The sequence below is a fragment of the Cydia strobilella genome, chromosome 21 (assembly GCF_947568885.1).
Source record: "Cydia strobilella chromosome 21, ilCydStro3.1, whole genome shotgun sequence".
Taxonomy (NCBI): domain Eukaryota; kingdom Metazoa; phylum Arthropoda; class Insecta; order Lepidoptera; family Tortricidae; genus Cydia; species Cydia strobilella.
This window is the reverse complement of record NC_086061.1, coordinates 9,595,241-9,614,946: the sequence shown is the minus strand read 5'-3', so window position 1 is coordinate 9,614,946 and position 19,706 is coordinate 9,595,241. Positions and strand designations below refer to the sequence as shown.

The 19,706-nt window shown below is 36.6% G+C and overlaps 1 protein-coding gene across 1 annotated transcript in view; it reads left to right on the top strand.

Annotated features, from left to right (window-relative positions):
• LOC134751284 (protein 4.1-like) overlaps positions 1–10,584 on the top strand; it is a 16,328-nt gene extending 5,744 nt beyond the window's left edge. Inside the window, exons 2-4 of the mRNA XM_063686667.1 lie at positions 765–917; positions 7,371–7,556; positions 9,450–10,584. Coding sequence (XP_063542737.1) covers positions 765–917; positions 7,371–7,556; positions 9,450–9,570 — 460 coding nt within the window. The 3' untranslated portion in view covers positions 9,571–10,584. The remainder of the gene's footprint in view (positions 1–764; positions 918–7,370; positions 7,557–9,449) is intronic.
• Positions 10,585–19,706: the final 9,122 nt, after the last annotated feature.

The window sequence follows — 19,706 nt, the reverse complement described above, 5'->3', positions numbered from 1 at the left end:
GAAGAAGGTGTACAGAGTAGCCAATCTACGAATCTAGCGTAGTACGAGTATTTAAGCCCCATCTTACACGGCGGGAATCCGTCTGCACGCTAAATTCGATTTAACGGCCAACGCTTAAAGTCGAAAATCCAACAACGCTTGATAAAAATCGCCACCGCCATAGTGTGAATAAATACACATGTATCCATTTGTGTCATACAAATCCTTTTTTAACGCGCGTTGAAAAAGCGCTGGTACGAATGAGGCAAACCCGTTCTACGCAGTATTGCGCCTACCAGTTTAATATTATTTCAGTGAAGGAAAACGTTGTAAGAACACTGAAGCGGCGTGAGGATCCACATTCAATGTGAAGACCACTTTAGGCTACGATTTTCAGGATTATTTGTCCGATTTAAAAAAAATTTAAACTGCGTATTTCTGCGTGATAGAGCAACAAATATTAAATATCCAAAGATGATAATTCAACATTTATTTACATACAAGATATATACAGCGGTACTACGTAAACGAAATTAATAACTAGCTTAAATCTAAAATAGGCCCTTGAGGCATTGTACCAAGGATGCTGGCGGCATTTCCCCGCTGTATCGCAATGCTGATACGTTGTGCGAGAAAGCCGCCAGCTCTTCGGTCACCAGTTACGTCAACCAGACGCTTCGCGATTTCTGCAAACAACTTATGCGCGCTGGGACCCCATGGACCTAGAGTTTGGTGTTCGTAAATTAAGATGATACATATTTTAAACTAATTATCTTCTATTTCAGAGGCCAGACACCCGCGGAGGCCGAGTTATGCTACTTGGAGAACGCCAAGAAACTGCCCCTTTACGGAGCCGAACTGCACTGCGTCACGGATTCCGAGGATGTTGATCTGGTGTTAACCGTTGGGGCTGGTGGCATCGCTGTTTACAGAGACGGGTTTGTAATATTCATTATCATCGATATTCGCCTGATAAAATCGAATAGCAATACGTAGTTTAAGCAAGCTGTCGAACCGGCGGCGATCGACGTGAAGCATTACTTATTCCATAGAGTAACTTATACTAGAGCGGTACTGTCATAGTAAATTTTGTAACCCCAGTAAATTCACTGCCATCTGTCGACACACTTTAAAACTAAAAATAAATATTTATAAAAATACGATAAAATGTATTTAAATATGGATAAATGATTTTTTTTATTTGCATTAATTATTTTTATGATTTTGACCCATGTTCTTTCACTGATATGCGTTAAAATTGTTAAATAACAAACGAAACCGTCAACGCCATCTATATGACAGTAAGCCAAAGCTAGTAGCGCCCTCTGAACGAGAATCAAATTTTCTTGATTTTCGAGGCACGTTTTTTCCTTTGACTGTATCCATCTATTACGGAGTTATATCTATCTTTGCTTATTCTGTGGTCAAGCCAAGCGTTCCTTTTGCACTGAGCTAGTGTTTTCTTGGTGAATAAAATATAAACACATGTAAAAATTAATAGACAAAAACGTTTATTGACAGGCAAGGATCACCCATAACAAGACAATTACTCTACACTATTTAACATTGTATACCTATACCTACATAATAAATAAATTGAAAACATAAATAAATTGGAAAATCTCCATTATTTCCGATTCTCATCTCGATGTAAGTGTTCTCGGAGTCGATTTTTAGGCTTCCGCGTACCCAAAGGGTAAAAACCCTCTATTGCTTAGAATTCTCTGTCTGTCTGTCCGTCTGTCACCAGGCTGTATCTCCTGAACCGTGATTCACTGAAATTTGCACAGATATGATGCCGCTATAACAAGAAATACTAAAAACAGAATAATATGAATATTTAAGTGGGGCTCCCATACAACACACGTGATTTTGTTGCAGTTTTTGAGCGTAATGGTACGGAGCCCTTCGTGCGCGAGTTCGACTCGCACTTAGCCGGTTTTTGAATTTCGAGCGCTCGATTTCGTCGCTCGAAAATTTGTGGAAAACGGCGAATTGCTATTTTTAAAATACGAGCGATAAAAATTGGGAGTATAGTGGTATTGACGACTCTTTTTCAATTCTATTAGTAGAATTTAAATGTATAGAGTTACACCACGAAAAGTCTGCAGCGATTATGATAGCACACGCAGTGCATGTGTTATTTATACGTCATAATTTCATAGAAGTTTTACGTTTAAAATAACACTTGCACTGCGTATGCTATCAAAATCGCTGCAGACTTTTCTTAGTCTAACTCTAGTTGTGGAGATATAATGGAGCCACTCGAAATTTAAATATCGGCCCCTGTGTGAGAATTTTCGATCGCTGCTTGTTTTTGTTGCCGGTCGGACATCATTTGTTTATGTTTATTCAGTAATCCATGGAGACTATATAAAGGAGCCAAGTCTCTATGTATGAAAAGTGTCCTTCAAAAAACAGTAATTAGGCGGCGCCACCATACACCGAAATACTACGAAAAACAACCTACGTAATTTGGTCGGATTATTTGTTGCCTTATATGGTTCATGTTATACTCATGTCCCAGAGCCTAACTAGCGCCACCGGAGAGATTAGGAACTATTATTTAAAGCAGAAAGCGGTCACCTTTGCAACAATTCTACCATAAGAGATTGGCATCCTTTCTATACCATCCATACAGTAATCAGTAATCAGTGTGTTTATTGCTGTCATAGGTACACAAGTTGGTACATTTTATTGGTTCAGCTATGAAACCCTCTAGGGCAATGCAATATAACTTAAATCTAACTTAATTACTATGGCTTAAAGCTATCCCTAATACATTGCTATAATGACCATTATAAGCAATTGTTATCATTGAAAATGAAAATGAAAATGAAAAATGAAAAATTGTTTATTTTGGTTAAAACATTTCACAATTTACAATTTAGTTATGCTTGGAATCTCCTTGTAAGTATTGTAAATACTTGTGGCAGAAGACCCCGCTACTACTATTAAGGGTTCATAAATAGTAACCGAACATATCATTTGAAGTAATATTTAGGTGAAGATATTATATAATTAGTATGAACTTTAGCTAAAGTAAAGTTTAACATATAATTTATTACAATTAAGTAAAATTAAAATTATTATTTAAAATTAAATTTAAAAACAAAATTATGATATAATGTTGAGAAATTAGTGCACTCAAAACAATTGAATTTACAAAATTGAGATAAAACCTGTGTGTGTGTGTGTGTGTGTGTGTGTGTGTGTGTGTGTGTGTGTGTGTGTGTGTGTGTGTGTGTGTGTGTGTGTGTGTGTGTGAGTGAATGTGTGTGCATATGTGTGAATGTGTTTATATAATAACCGTAGTGATTTAAATATTTTGAAATACGTCTAACGATAGTTTAATTTTGATTGATATGAATATGTTTGAAAAAGTTGTTTTTTTATTTTTATTTTATTATTGTTGCAATATTTAAGATACGTGATATATTAGGTTTTCAGTTTCCTTGTTCCAAACCATTCTAAAAGTGTTTTCTTAAAATTATACGATTGCAGTGAATAAATCGAGATAATATTATTTATATTATTATACAAGTAGGCAGAATGGTAAACAAATTGCCTTTTGGCGAAAAGAGACTTTGTGTTAGAGAGGACAACTACTTTATCTTTTCTTCTTTGTGTTGACGTAGGTGGTTTATAGGTTAGAGTCCTATGTAACTTTAAGGTCGTGTTCAAAATATATAATTTTCTTACGCTAAGCAGTTTACACTCGTTGTATAGTTCATCTGTTGGGTATCTATATGATTTAGAGAACATAACTTTAAGTAAACATCTTTGTCCCCTTTCGGTATCAATAAACTTAGATTTATTTGCTCCACCCCAAACTGGAATACAGTATGATTCAAAGATTCAAAGATTTATTTGTTCAACATAGGTAAGTTACAAGATGTTAAATACATATTTCAGTATCACTATGTCGTGCCTATTGGCATACAAATTCAATAAAAATACACGCTAATCATAATATCACAGAAAACAATAATAGTCAAAACAGGGTTATGTCATGCAGTAAATCTTAATTAGGTAATTCAGTCAAAAATTCTATAATAGAGTAATATGCTTTCTCGGTAAGAAAAGCTTTTAGGTTTTTTTTTAAAACATTATTCTTGTTTTTACATGCAATTATATTCGCCGGTAACTTGTTATATATTTTGTGAGCCATTCCAAGTATACTTTTTTGTAGAAGTGCCGTTTTATTTGGTACTTTTTGCATAGACTTTAGTTTGTTTTGAAGGCGAACGCTTTTAAACTTACTAAATAGGCTGTGGTTTGTATTTACAAAATTGGCCATTTCGTATATATACAAACATGGCAATGTAAGAATTTTGAGACTCTTGAAAAATGGTTTACATGGCTCACTTTCTTGGACACCGCAAATTGTTCGTATGCATTTCTTCTGAGCCTTAAATACAAATTCTTTATTGGTGGAGTTTCCCCAAAAAAGGATACCATATCTTAAATTAGATGTGACATAAGCATGATAGGCGGTTAAAAGTGTCGATTCGTTTGCGATTTTTTTCAAATTGTACAACGCGTATGAATATTTACTTAATTTATTACATATATTGTCAGTTTGTGTTTTCCATGTCAACTTATTATCTATACTTAATCCTAGAAATTTCGTTATGTCCGTTTCATTCACTTTATGTCCCTTATAAACTATGTTTAAACTAGTAGATTTGGTTCTTTGCTTAAATGTCATAATATTTGTTTTGTCCAGGTTTATTCTAAGATTATTGTTATCAAGCCATTCTATAATAGTTTCTAAGGTATTATTTATGTCAGTTTCATATGATTCTATATTTTGTCCAGAAAAAATAATGGTGCTATCATCTGCAAAGAGAACCATCGGGTGTACCGTAGCTTTAGGCATATCGTTAATGTAAATTAAAAACAATAGTGGGCCCAACACACTTCCCTGGGGTCATGACGGATTGAGCTAACGTAATATATAGTTGTTTTAATAGATTTTTAGTGGTAATGTGCTTTAATATTTTAAAAATCCATATTAACTTTCTGATTCTATTATTAATGTACTCAATATGATTGTGCCATGATAGTCGCTGGTCGACAATTATCCCAAGGTATTTTGTGAAAGCAACCTTAGCAATTTTCTTACAATTGCAGTTTGATAAATCTATTTGACGACAATCATGTATTCTTAAACTTAAAGTAGGAGGTGGTTGTGTACTTTTGTATTTTGTGAAGCAAATATAGTTTGTCTTGGCCACATTAAGTGTGAGAAGGTTTAAATTTAGCCACGAAGAGATTTCTTGGAGTCCTTTCTCCGCCTGACTAAACACAGCTTCCCATGTACTGTCACTAAAAATAACAACAGTATCGTCCGCGTAGGAAAAAATCGCGCCCCCATCTAGAATTAGATCAGTAAGGTCATTTATATAGGCCAAGAAGAGAGTCGGACCAAGGACACTACCCTGTGGGACACCAAAAGTTATCTCTTGCTCCTCACTAATATGGTTTCCAATTTTAACCACCTGACTACGATTTCTTAAATAATCTTTCAAAAGAGCTAGCGGTTTCCCACGTATACCCATATGCTCAAGCTTTTCAATAAGTATGGGGAGAGTGACGGTATCAAAGGCCTTTTTCAAGTCAAGGAATACAGCTAAACATTTCTGCCCTCTATCAACTTGCTGAGTAATTAGAGAGGTAACAGCTAAAACAGCGTCTTCAGTACTTTTGCCTTTTCTAAAACCAAATTGGGAATCCGATAGTGTTTTAAATTTATTAAAATAATTAAAAAGTCGAACATTTAGTAATTTTTCTAATATTTTGGATATTGGCGATAAGACCGAAATTGGCCTGTAATTGTTGACGTCGTCTCTCTCCCCATTCTTATACACAGGTGTTACCACAGCTTGTTTAAGTCGTTTTGGGAAGACTCCATTATTGAAACAAATATTTGCTAATCGGGTTATTATTGGAACAATTTCTTGTTTGGCGAGCTTTAGGAACATAGTGGGAATACAATGAATACCAGGTGCACTGTCACTTTTCAAGTTTCTAAGGATTGAGTCGACCTCATGGTTGTCTGTTTCAAAAAGAACAAAAGACGAAGAGTTAGCATTTGATAATGAGGTCGTGCTACGAATGTGCAAATTAGCATTTCTACCTAAGATTTCCTTAGCGAGGTTTTTACCTGTGTTAGCAAAGAAATTGTTTACCCGATTAACAGCATCCACAGCACACCCTCCAGGATCAATTAGTTCAAGTGGCTGGCTGTTTTTATTTTTATAATGGGTTAATTTTTTAATTACTTTCCACATAGTCTTGGGATTTTTAGTAGAGTTAGCCAGTAATTCTCTGTCATACTTCCTCTTAACCTTTTTAATCATATTATTACAAAAGTTTCTGTATCTTCTGAAAGTGATGCCCAGGACCTCATTATCTGGATCAGCACGAAATTTTTGATGCATTTTGTTTCTATTTCTGATGCATCTCAGAATACCAGGTGTCATCCATGGTTTTAGAGCTTGATGTTTTTTTGGTATGTGTTTTATTGTTTTGCTTGCATTCAGAGCGATGCTTAGTCTATTTATAAGTTGTTCCACAATAAAGTCAGGATCATCACTTAATAGAAGGTCATTGAGGTTCTGATTTTGTAGATTATTCATTGCATTTTTATAATTAACGCTTTCAACAGATTTGATGTTGTTAGTTTTTGTTGTATGATTTGTTAAAGTCAGGAGTATACTAAGGTGATCGGTTACTGATGTATTAAGAACTGCAATATAGGCTGATGTTTTCGTGATATCAACTTTTATCATAAAATTATCTAAGCAGTTTCTGCCTCTGGTCGGCAGAATATGCCCCGGAAGTAACCCGAATGTGGAAAGCATATTTAGGTAAGCATTTCTGTTAGTCCTTTCATATGAGGGCTCATCTGACCTTGCAATTATATTAATATTTATGTCACCTGTAACGATAATATTTGAATGAGATTTTAGGGTATCTAAGTGATCACAAAGAGACTCTATGAAATCCGTAGCATTTGTGTACGATGGCGATCTATAGATGCCAAGTATTAGGGTATTATTGATGTTGATTTGTAAACAAGAAGCTTGCTTTAGCCTGATTTCTTTAATACCTGCATTTACACTACAGGCTGTGTAACAAACAACTCCGCCACATTGGTTTATATTATTTGTAGTCGCGAGCGAAAGCGAAAGCGAAAAAGGGATAGGCTTGTCAGGATCAAGTCGACATTCAGTTAAAATTATGACGTCAAGGTCAGTGGTCAGCTTTTTCAGCATTGTTTATTAAGTTATTAAAATCGATCATCCAAAGTTATTTATTTTGCATTTGGTCGCAGGCCAATGTAAATGATGTTGGCTACTTTAAAACATTTCCCATAATTCCAGCGTCCTGATGAACCGCTTCCCCTGGGCCAAGATCACCAAGATCAGCTACAACAAGCGCGTGTACACGCTCCGACTGCGCGCCAGCGAGTTCGACCAGTTTGAGACACATTTGGGCTTTAAGCTGGCTTCCACACGTGCTGGCAAGAAACTGTGGCGGTGTTCCGTCGAACACCATATGTTCTTCAGGTAACTATGCTACTTTTATAAAATGTTCGTTCATTTATAAGCCTAGAGTGTCCTATGCCGGGCAAACGGAATTCTAGGCATTGTTTCAGAAACGTAGGACAGCCCTCTAATAAGAGACTGGCTTTTTCAGCTTGCGCCAGTTACTTATGTGACGGGTCATAGGTTAAGTTAATTTTGTTTTATTTAATTTTTAGTTTTAATGTATTATTTAATTTTATAGAATACTAGCGACCCGCCCCGGCTTCGTACAGGTGCAATGCTGATGTTATATACATATAAACCTTCCTCTTGAATTACTCTATGTATTAAAAAACCCGCATCAAAATCCGTTGCGTAGTTTTAAAGATCTAAGCATACATAGCGACAGATATACCTACATACAGAGCGGAAAGCGACTGTTTTATTTGGTTTTATACTATGTAGTGATTAACGCAAATTTTTTGTTTAGTAATAATGATACTGTTAGATGATACTGTTGTTCCTACTACTAGATGGTGTGCTCAAATCACTGCACTTATGCAATTAAAACTGCACGAGGCCATGCGCTTGGCGAAGAATAGAAGCCTATGGAGGAACCTGATCTTCAACAGAAGGACATGATGTCACGATCCTCAGCATTGAGGGACCGACTGAAGAAGAAGAATGATACTATTCCCGATTAACTTACGTCTGAAATAAACGATTTTCTTTTATTCTTTCGCCTATCCTGATCTGGAGAAGTTTCCCATCAGTCTTTGTCAAATGAATGAAGCTTGTCTTACCATCTTCGAGGAGGTCTACTTTTATAAAATACTCGCTTTTGCCCGCGACTTCGTCTGCGTGGACTTAGTAACCGCAGCTAGAATAAGAATAGCGCCTGGAAAATTTTTCATAGCAATCTAAATTTGGGCATATTATGCACACAAATTAGCCTGGCACTTTGTTAATTATCTCAATTCCACCCCGCTTTTTACTTTCTTAAATGATGATTTTCGGGATAAAAACTATCCTATGTCCTTCTCAGCGACTCGACCTATCTCTATGCCAAATTTCATCTAAATCGGTTCAGCGGTTTAAGCGTGAATAAGGAACACACAGACAGACAGACAGACAGACTTTCGCATTTATAATATTAGTATGGATTACTATAATTTGAGAACTATCTCGGCTTTAAGCTGGCTTTCTACTCGTACACGCGCTGGTAAGAAACTGTGGCGTTGTTCCGTCGAACACCATATTGTTCTTCATTTATATATATGTCTAGTTTCCCAAGGCTGGGCAAAAGACTCCCTCCTATTTTTCTAAGCACCATATTTATATTAATGTCACATCTATGGTTACACCGTCGGTGCAAAGGCTTGATATAACTGAGCAATTTCCTGGAAAATTATTTCAATGTATCAAGACTAATTTTGTGATGTGGGGATTGAGACAAACAACTGCTTGCTATGATTTCAACATGAATCAAATGATACACGTATGACCTTTATAGTATACTGTATATGTGAGGGTGAGACGTACCACACACTACAATTTTAGACACGTGCCTATTTATATTCGTGCCTTAGGCCTAAGATACACTTGTAAGTTTTACTAACTTAAGTAGGGACACAGCTATACTACAGAATGAGAACTGAATATCATTATTTCATTCTAACAAATAGCTTTATCCCTACTTACGTAAGTAAAACTTACGAGTGTATTTTGGGCCTTACGCTGCGTCTTACGTAAGCGAACAACTCGCGAACGTGAAGCGGCGCGGCGGGCCCACGGCGTTCGCGTTCGCAACGAGATTGCCCACGTAGGACACTTCTATAGGTATCAAAGGATTGATTCACCCCGCGCTTCGCTTCGCGTTCGCGTGTTGTTCGGGTACGTAGTACGATGCATTATTTAGAATGGTATTTGTTGCAGGAGAGCCGCCCCCGTGGCGGTGGAGCGCGTCGCCGGCTTCCCGCGCCTCGGCTCGCGGCGCCTGTCGTGCCGGCGCACGCTGCGCCAGATGCGGGATCTACCGAGACAGATCACTGCCTGATCAACACAGAGCACAGAGATAACGACCGACTATATCAAAGAGCCTTAAGCTGCAAACGCGCTGCGTCACGCCGTGTGTTTGGCTAAGCCTTTAAGATCACTACCTGACACACCGGTCTGATTTATACTTGCCTTCAACCGGGAAGGGAATAACTATCTGAACGTGATAAAACACCAAGTTTCAATTTTTAATTACATTTTGTAAAAATATTCCTTACCCAGGTAGCATTTATACGTCATTGTGACGTCGGTTACGTCATTATGACGTATAAATGACGTCATTATGACGTCGCTGACGTCATTTTGCTACTAGGGAAAATTCTTTGCCAGCGTATTTTTGAACCACGGGGTCCCTTTGTTTAACATTATTGAGTCATAATGTTAATGATTGTCCGATTATTATTAGTCATACTGAAACCGTTAACTTTTCAGGGTTTTCGTAAGGTTATCCTATAGATAGGTTAGGTTAGGTTAGGTTTGTTTTATGACAATTCTGAAAAGTAACGTGTTAACTAAATTATGACTAACGAAAATTCGGACAAACAAACAAATTATGACTTAAAATTGTATGGGAAACAATAGAGATCTTAGAACCACACTTAGTTTGGTCATGGACAGTTTCACAGTAAGTAGTTATTTGTGCCTGTTTCAAACGGTTTAGATATATGAAGGTAGTAGGTACCTACTGTTTCGTGTACCGTCACGTAGGCTTATTTCAAAACCTATTTTAAGCCTGAATAACTGTAATGGAGGTTTTATTTTTTATTATCATGATAATCGAAAGATATACTTTTACGATAGACGTGTAACATTAATATAGTAGTAATATTTAAGTGCCTCACGAGCGATACATAATAGTTAATAAAATAAGGGCTAAGTAAATGTTATTTTAAAAACTACTGATAATAAATCAGAAGATATAATGGTAAAATAATATAGTTATAGTAAAATTATAAAAATGCGTAAGTGCCATGTAAACAGATCTTCGAATCATTAGGTTCAGTAAAGGTGAAATAATTAATGTGGTTTTAACTATATGCTGTATGAGTCAATAAGTAAATATAATAAATGTTTTTAAAAACACTGTATTTTTCTCAATTCCTTGTGTAAACTTTAAGAAAAGAAAAACAATATTTTTAAAGGCTACATCGATAGTCAACTAAATTGGTTTTTCAAAATAATATTTCGCCGTTTCCACAGAGGGACGAAATCGAGCGCTCGAAATTAAAAAATCGGCCCCCTGGTCTGCCTTTGCCTATGCCTATTATAGAGATTTGAAGAGTTCCCACGAATTCTCCAGAGTGGGCATAAGATGATGACTATGCCACATATTATAATTATAATAAACAAGCTTTCCCCCCGCGACTTCGTCTGCGTAGAGATAGTAATTTTGGTAGCTTACTTTTTATCCAATCTGCTTTCGATTGCTTATCGATTTCCCATACAAACTTCCCCTTTCCAACCCCTTAAAGGATGACTTCTGGGATAAAAATTACCCTATGTCCTTCCCCGGGACTCAAACTATCTCTATACCAAATTTCAACTAAATCGGTTCAGCGGTTTAAGCGTGAAGAGGTAACAGACTGACAGACACACTTTCGCATTTATAATATTAGTATGGATGTGACCTGTAACATACTAACTAACTACCGATTTTCTTGGATGTTTATTTTTCTCGATTCAGATAATAAGTGTTTTTTAGGGTTCCGTACCCAAGGGGTAAAAACGGGACCCTATTACTAAGAATCCGCTGTCCTTCTGTCTGTCAGCAGGCTGTATCTCATCAACCGTGATAGCTAGACAGTTGAAATTTTCACAGATGATGTATTTCCGTTGCCGCTATAACAGCAGATACTAAAAAGTACGGAACCCTCGGTGAGCGAGTCCGATTTGCACTTTTTTCTAAACGGCGGAGCCACGCAGGTCTGGCGAGGTCTACATTATATACACAGAGACAATATAGTTTATTTTGTTTTAATTATTTTCACTCTACACAAATCGTTACTTGTGAAAAACGTGGTTTAATGCCATTCTAGGAAACGCATGACAAACTAGATTCCTATCAAGATAATTTAAATAGCTCGCATGCTAGAATAGTAAGTGGGATATTTAGCATGCTGCTGACGCAATTTGAAAATGGCTCACTCTGAGACAATCCTGCTCAGAAGTCTTTAATCTACTTAAAATAAATATTTGTATACTTATTTTCCCCTCACTAGCTCGGAAAGCCATCTTTTATCCTTTAAAACAAGCGGGGAAAAACGCATTTTATCCACTAGTGGGGAAAGTAATTTGACCTTGGGATGGAGCGTGTTTAAGTAGCTTGACAGATAACAAAACGTAAAACGCTCATAATAATTGTTCGTTCGATATTAATTATCATTAAATAAATGGTTTGATAATTTAATAAAAAATACCAGATTTAGCTTTATTTAATGATTTTAAGTCATAAACCTTAAAATTCCATAATAAACGCTGCAGGGGACCATCGAGTGCGCCGACTTCTGGCCGAAGGGTCTCCTGTTTCGGAGATTCCGGGGCACTCTGCCGAATCCGACACAAGAACAGACGATTCAACGGAGCCACGCCGTTTTGTCGCATAAATAGTGTTTAGTTTTAAGTTTATATAATACATATATGTATCTTTTAAACGAGCAATTCTTGTATATATCTATCTATCTATATATATTTCGAGGATCTCGGAAACGGCTCTAACGATTTCAATAAAATTTGCTTTATGGGGGTTTTCGGGGGCGAAAAATCGATCTAGCTAGGTCATCTCTGGGAAAACGCGCATTTTTGAGTTTTTATATGTTTTCCGAGCAAAGCTCGGTCTCCCAGATATTGTTATTAATGTTATGTTATGTTATTAAATAATTACAAGTTACAAGCTTTTGAGAAAAGGGCCCCTGGTTATGACCAGGGGCCCATTCAATTTCACGACATACAGAAGCATGTTTGCCCAAGCTGAACACGCATCGTTCAAAGTTTAACGCGTGGGATTAACGTGTGTTTTCGCACGCACTGTCGTAAATGACAATAGTTATTTGTTATACAAGGGTGCAAAGTTGTATTTTACCCGCGAGTGTCGAATTGAAACACGAGCAAGCGAAAGGATTCTATAGTTGAACCACGAGCGAAGCGAGTGGTTCTAAAATAGAATCCTGAGCGTAGCGAGTGCTTCAACACATGAGAAGTAAAATACATTTGCACCCGTGTGTAACACAAAACTTTTCCCCTCACTATAGCGAGGAAAGTGCAATATCCACAGGCGTTAGATCATCTTCATCACTGGAATCACTCATTTTTTTTACGATATTATAACAGAAAACTCTGGAAGTTGTGTATTTTTACGGAGTCGAGTCGGTGAGAAAAGTTTTTAAGTAAAAAAATTGTTGACAATGTTGACATTTCTGACGTATGAAATGTCAACGATGCGTTTTGAAATTGCATCGACTCAGCTTGTGCGTTCAGAATTATATTTAACATCATTATAAAAAAACAAACGGTTCTTATGGAATTTTAAGGTTTATGACTTAAAATCATTAAATAAAGCTAAATTTGATATTTTTTATTAGATTCTCAAACCATTTATTTAATGATAATTAATATCGAACGAACCATTATCATGAGCGTTTTACGTTTTGTTATCTGCAATTATCTGTCAAGCTACTTAAACACGCTCCATCCAAGGTCATATTACTTTCCCCACTAGTGGATAAAACGCGTTTTTCCCCGCTTGTTTTGAAGGTTAAAAGACAACTTTCCGAGCTAGTGAGGGGAAAACTACTTTGTTTCTGATACAAATTACAACTATACCTACGTATTGTAACAACTGTTTAAACTAACGCCAAATTACTATCACGCGTAAATAATGTGATTTCTGAGTTCACAAACCATTATTTTCGCACGATTTTTCTGCGCATATCCATGTTTCTTTTCCGACTTAAAATTTTCTTGGGACGTGGCTCTCAATTCTTCGGGGTACTCTGTCTTTATAAGTCACAAGGGTGGCAGAAATTATGCGAAATTGAACCCTATCAAAATTCAAAATCATGTGGGAAATATATAGGTTTTTTCCTAAATTATGTACCTGCCTAAGGCATTCTTTAGCATAACTGCGATTAGGGATATATATTTTTCTCCTCACTAGCTCGGAAAGTTGTCGTTTATCCTTCAATACAAGCGGGGAAAAACGCGTTTTATCCACTAGTTGGGAAAGTAATTTGACCTTGGATGGAGCGTGTTTAAGTGGCTTGACAGATAACAAAACGTAAAACGCACATGATAATGGTTCGTTCGATATTAATTATCATTAAATAAATGGTTTGAGAATCTAATAAAAAATACCAAATTTAGCTTTATTTAATGATTTTAAGTCATAAACCTTAAAATTCCATAAGAAACGTATGTTTTTTATAATGATGTTAAATATAATACTTCTTCTTCTTCTTTTAAAATTATGGCTTCAGCCCAGTGGGACTATTTCGCCAGTATCAAGGTATTGAGAGGTTTACAAACGACAAAAATTGTACGGTTGTACAAGACAGTGTACGGTGATTTGTTAGCTCTTGTAAATCGATAGCTAGTCTTTACAAGAAGCACGTGGACTACCGGCCGTTGACTCCAAGATGGTGGTTAAACGCGCTTCAAAATTAATTCTCCATTCACTGCACACTACCACATTAGTTTACTGTATAATAAGCTATCGATATTACACTTTAAACAATATTAATAAGCAAAAAACAAAGTAATTAATCACGATGCTAACTATCAAGATGGCGCTCGAACCGGAAGTCCAAAATATAATACTGAACGCACAAGTTCTTCTTCTTCTTCTTTTAAAATTATGGCTTCAGCCCAGTGGGACTATTTCGCCAGTATCAAGGTATTGACAGGTTTACAAACGACAAAAATTGTACGGTTGTACAAGACAGTGTACGGTGATTTGTTAGCTCTTGTAAATCGATAGCTAGACTTTACAAGAAGCACGTGGACTACCGGCCGTTGACTCCAAGATGGTGGTTAAACGCGCTTCAAAATTAATTCTCCATTCACTGCACACTACCACATTAGTTTACTGTATAATAAGCTATCGATATTACACTTTAAACAATATTAATAAGCAAAAAACAAAGTAATTAATCACGATGCTAACTATCAAGATGGCGCTCGAACCGGAAGTCGAACGCACAAGTTAAGTCGATGCAATTTCAAAACGCATCATTGACATTTCATACGTCAGAAATGTCAACATTGTCAACAAATTTTTTATTTAAAAACGTCTCACGTAAAAGTACAGAAATTCCAGTGTTATTTGTTATAATATCGTAAAAAAATGAGTGATTCCAGTTGATGAAGATGATGGATGGCCTGTGGATGTGTCACATTCCTCGCTATAGTGAGGGGAAAAGTTTTGTGTTACACACGGGTGCAAATGTATTTTACTTCTCGTATGTTAAAACACTAGCGGGTAAAATACAACTTTGCACCCTTGTATAACAAATAACTATTGTTTTACAAGGGGGTAAAGTGTTGTTTAACCTCTCATGCTAATATTGATATCCGAGCAAGCGAAAGATTCCAAAATTGAATCACGAGCGTAGCGAGTGGTTCGGAAAATTGAATCTTGAGCGTTGCGAGGTTTTCAAGGCACGATGTAGTGAAAATGTCTTTTTAGTGTTCCGTACAAAACTTTGTTCACGGAACACTTATAGGATCACTTCGGTCTTGCAAATCGGTTATTTCTTTTATCTATATCTTTAAATTGCAAGCCTTATTGTACTCTTTTTGTGGGTTCATACCACGATACAAGATTATTATAGTATTAACTGCTTTGATATATCAAGATAATTATTTTGTCCTTATTACGCTAAATTAAGGGTCTCCGGCAAGCTCGGTTCTCCATACAAACGTAGTTCCGCTCTCATTTTAAAACGACTAGCTAGATTGCCCTGAAACTTTGTACTTACAATAAGATAAAGGTATATCTATATCTATATTTAGTTTAAGTAGCTTAAGAGCTACAGATACCATAGTTAAAAAAATACAGCTAATTTAAGTTTTTCATACAAAACTTGTTTTTGCTCTATTTCGTTTGTTATATAAACTGGAGCTATATAAACTGATTTCAGACCTAGATACACCTCATGCCATTGTATATCCAAACATAACAATCCAACACGTAGTTTTAAAATGAGAGCGGAACTACGTTTGTATGGGAAGGTGTAATTCGGCCGAGCTTGCCGGGGACGGTTTAAAATACAGTAATATGTTATAGGTAATTAAATAAATTAGAAATTTTAAATTTTAAATGCAGCTAGGTTCAAACATCAACACTTTTAACTGTCCATCGGTGGGCCTTATGCCTTTTGTACAGTCGCCATCAGATATACCGGAGCGCCCGAGGTGCTCACAAATATCTGAACACGCCTCTATTGTCAAGGCGTTAGAGTGCGTGTTCAGATATTTTTAGCACCTCGGGCGCTCCGATATATCTGATGGCGACTGTAGTAAGGTTCATGAACTGTCTGTTAACTGCGGTTAACAGTGTCACAGGGCGGACACGCTATACATCGAAAATCACTTGCGTTTCTGCGTAAACAGCACGTCTGTGCACGCGTCATATTGTGTGAGTAAGTTGCTTAAAACAGTACTGTGTACTGTACGGTACACTGAGCGGTCGGCAAAAGCTCGTCAATCTGCTGTCGCGGGGCGAGGTAATTCGTATCGGGGCGGGGCGGTGCGTGGCCGTTCTGTATGATAATACTTGATAATACTATTACTTATTCTGTGACAGTGTGGGCGATGGTACTAATATCCTCCTTGAGTAATTAAAACAGTAGTTTGAGCAACTCCAGACCGGCAACAACAGATAAGTTAACCGTAATTGCATTATCAAATAATTAACTAGCGATTAGAAGCAGAGTATAGGTATCTACAACCATCCATACTAATATTATAAATGCGAAAGTCTGTCTGTCTGTGTGTTCCCTCTTCACGCTTAAACCGCTGAATCGATTTAGATGAAATTTGGCATAGAGATAGGTTGAGTCCCTGAGAAGGACATAGGATAGTTTTTATCCCGAAAATCATCCCTTAAGAAAGTAAAAAACGGGGTGGAATTGAGATAATTAATGAAGTATCTGCTAATTTGTGTGCATAATATGCTCAAATTGAATAATTGCTATAAGACTTTCTCCAGGCGCTATTCTTACTCTAGCTGGGGTTATTAAGACCACGCAGACGAAGTCGCGGGCAAAAGCTAGTAGAGAAATAAGTAAGGATAGTGCTAACTCCATACATCCGCTTTCTTACCAAAACACGAGTTATTTTCGTAGTTAACGTCTAAGGCCAAGTAGTGGATTTATCAGTTCTGCTACTGCCTACTTGAGGAATGCCCAATGCAAGGAGTGGGCCAGCAAAGGGTCGTAAAATCAATTGAAAGTATACAATTTTTATATTTACATGATTCTAAACTCATATATTATTACACGACTAGGTCAAATGGTTATTTCAGTAGTCTATGTACTTTATACAGGATGTAACAAAAACTGTTTGTGCCTGTTCTTCGTGACTGTACGAGTTATAGATGGCGACGTCGATCTGATGACGTCATGTGTAACGAGACAAATTCCTTGTAAACCACATACTTAAAATCACTGCTACAAATAATATGTTAAAATAATTTATCTGGGTAAGTTAATCAAGGGGAAGTATTAAAATATCAAACAAATAACTACGTATTAAATTTAAAAATATATATCCCTAATCGCAGTTATGCTAAAGAATGCCTTAGGCAGGTACATAATTTAGGAAAAAACCTATATATTTCCTACCTGATTTTGAATTTTGATAGGGTTCAATTTCGCATAATTCCTGCCACCCTTGTGACATAAAGACAGAGTACCCCGAAGAATTGAGAGCCACGTCCCAAGAAAATTTAAAGTCGGAAAAGAAACATGGATATGCGCAGAAAAATCATGCAGAAATAATGGTTTGTGAACTCAGAAACCACATTATTTACGCGTGATAATAATTTGGCGTTAGTTTAAACAGTTGTTACAATACATAGGTATAGTTGTAATTTGTTTTAGAAACAAAGTAGTTTGTCATTTACGACAGTGCGTGCGAAAACACACGTTAATCCCACGCGTTAAACTTTGAACGATGCGTGTTCAGCTTGGGCAAACATGCTTCTGTATGTCGTGAAATTGTGTGACCAGGGGCCCGTTTCTCAAAAGCTTGTAACTTGTAATTATTTAATAACATTAATAACAATATCTAGGAGACCGAGCTCGGAAAACATATAAAAACTCAAAAATTTTATTTTATTTTTTCTTTATTGGGGAAAAAAACTGACATAGGAAGATAATATAAAACGAAGAGAATGGTTTTTACATTAATAGGTGCAACCTACAATTCCCACTAAGATTTATAAATCAAGAGTGTATAAGTGGCATTGGATTGAGGTACTTATAACATAGGTACTAAACTAATAATGAATGCGCGTTTTCCCAGAGATAAGACCTAGCTAGATCGATTTTTCGCCCCCGAAAACCCCCATAAAGCAAATTTCATTGAAATCGTTAGAGCCGTTTCCGAGATCCCCGAAATATATATATATAGATATACAAGAATTGCTCGTTTAAAGGTATAAGATAAGATACATATATGTATTATATAAACTTAAAACTAAACACTATTTATGCGACGAAACGGCGTGGCTCCGTTACATTGTGTCGGATGGTTGATTCTTGATCAACCAAGTTAATCAAGATGGTTGCATTTTTATCACCTGTCACTATCGCACTTACATACTTGTTAGAACGTGACAGGTATGGTGACAGGCGATAAAAATGCAACCGTGCTGAGCCCGCAGAAGTCGGCGCACTTGATGGTCTCTGTCGCGGCGCTCACCACAAAAGAGTTGAAGTGCACGTAGTGGCGCGATCGAAGCTGGAACACCCTCAGCGTGGAACCGGTCTTCTGGTGTACATACTCCACCACTTCAGCAGCCAATACAATACAATACATGATACTCAGATTAGTAAGTTTATTTAATTTTTAAATTTACCTAAATAATTATAAATATATTAGATTATTTTAAACCGGGTCATAGCTCGACATTTTTCGGTCCAATTTACGAGGACCGTCGTTGTCGCCGTTGTCGTGTTTGAGTCTCACGGGAGTTTTATAATTATAAATAATTGATAAATGTTGTAAATACAATACAAAGTAATACAAGTGGAAGTCCCTTTCTAACCAAAAGCTGTCAAAAAATTACATCCGCTTGTATTACAAGTTACAAGTTTTTGAGAAACGGGCCCCAGGTTCGATAGGTAATAAATTAGGTATATATTATTTACAAATCGATTTTTTATTTTTTAGAGTTCCGTACCCAAAGGGTAAAAACGGGACCCCATTACTAAGATTCCGCTGTCTGTCTGTCTGTCTGTCCGTCTCTCTCCAGGCTGTATCTCATGAACCGTGATAGCTAGACAGTTGAAATTTTTACATATGATGTATTTCTGGTGCCGCTATAACAAAAATAAAAAAAACAGAATAAAATAAATATTTAAGTGGGGCTCCCATACAACAATCGTGTTTTTGCCGGTATTTTGCATTATGGTACGGAACCCTTCGTGCGCGAGTCCGATTGTTTTTTTTTTTCAAAATGGCGAAGCCATAGGGGTTGACTGACCGGCTCGCGAGGTCTGTTCACAGAGAATTACCCGACATCTCGGTGGTAACTAAGTTTGCTTTCGCTACGTTCGCTACTCGCTACGATCGTGGTTAAATTTTAGTATTTTAGTAATTTTAGTATCTTGCTCGGGTATTTATTAACATTTAGCATGAGAAGTTAAACAACAACTTTAATAACAACAACAAATAGTAATTTGTTAAACAAGGGGGTTTAACAAATTACTATTTTTTTTACCAATTTTATAGTAGTTCAACGTTTTAGATCCTTATAAGCCGACCAGCAACCATATCTATGCCGTATTTGCCCAGTTGTATTGATTGTATTGATTGACATTTCCTATTTGTCTAAATTGTTAATACAAATGTATCACAAATGGGCTAGAATTTTAATGTGAATTTTAATGTGCGAATTTCAATATGAGTCACACAATT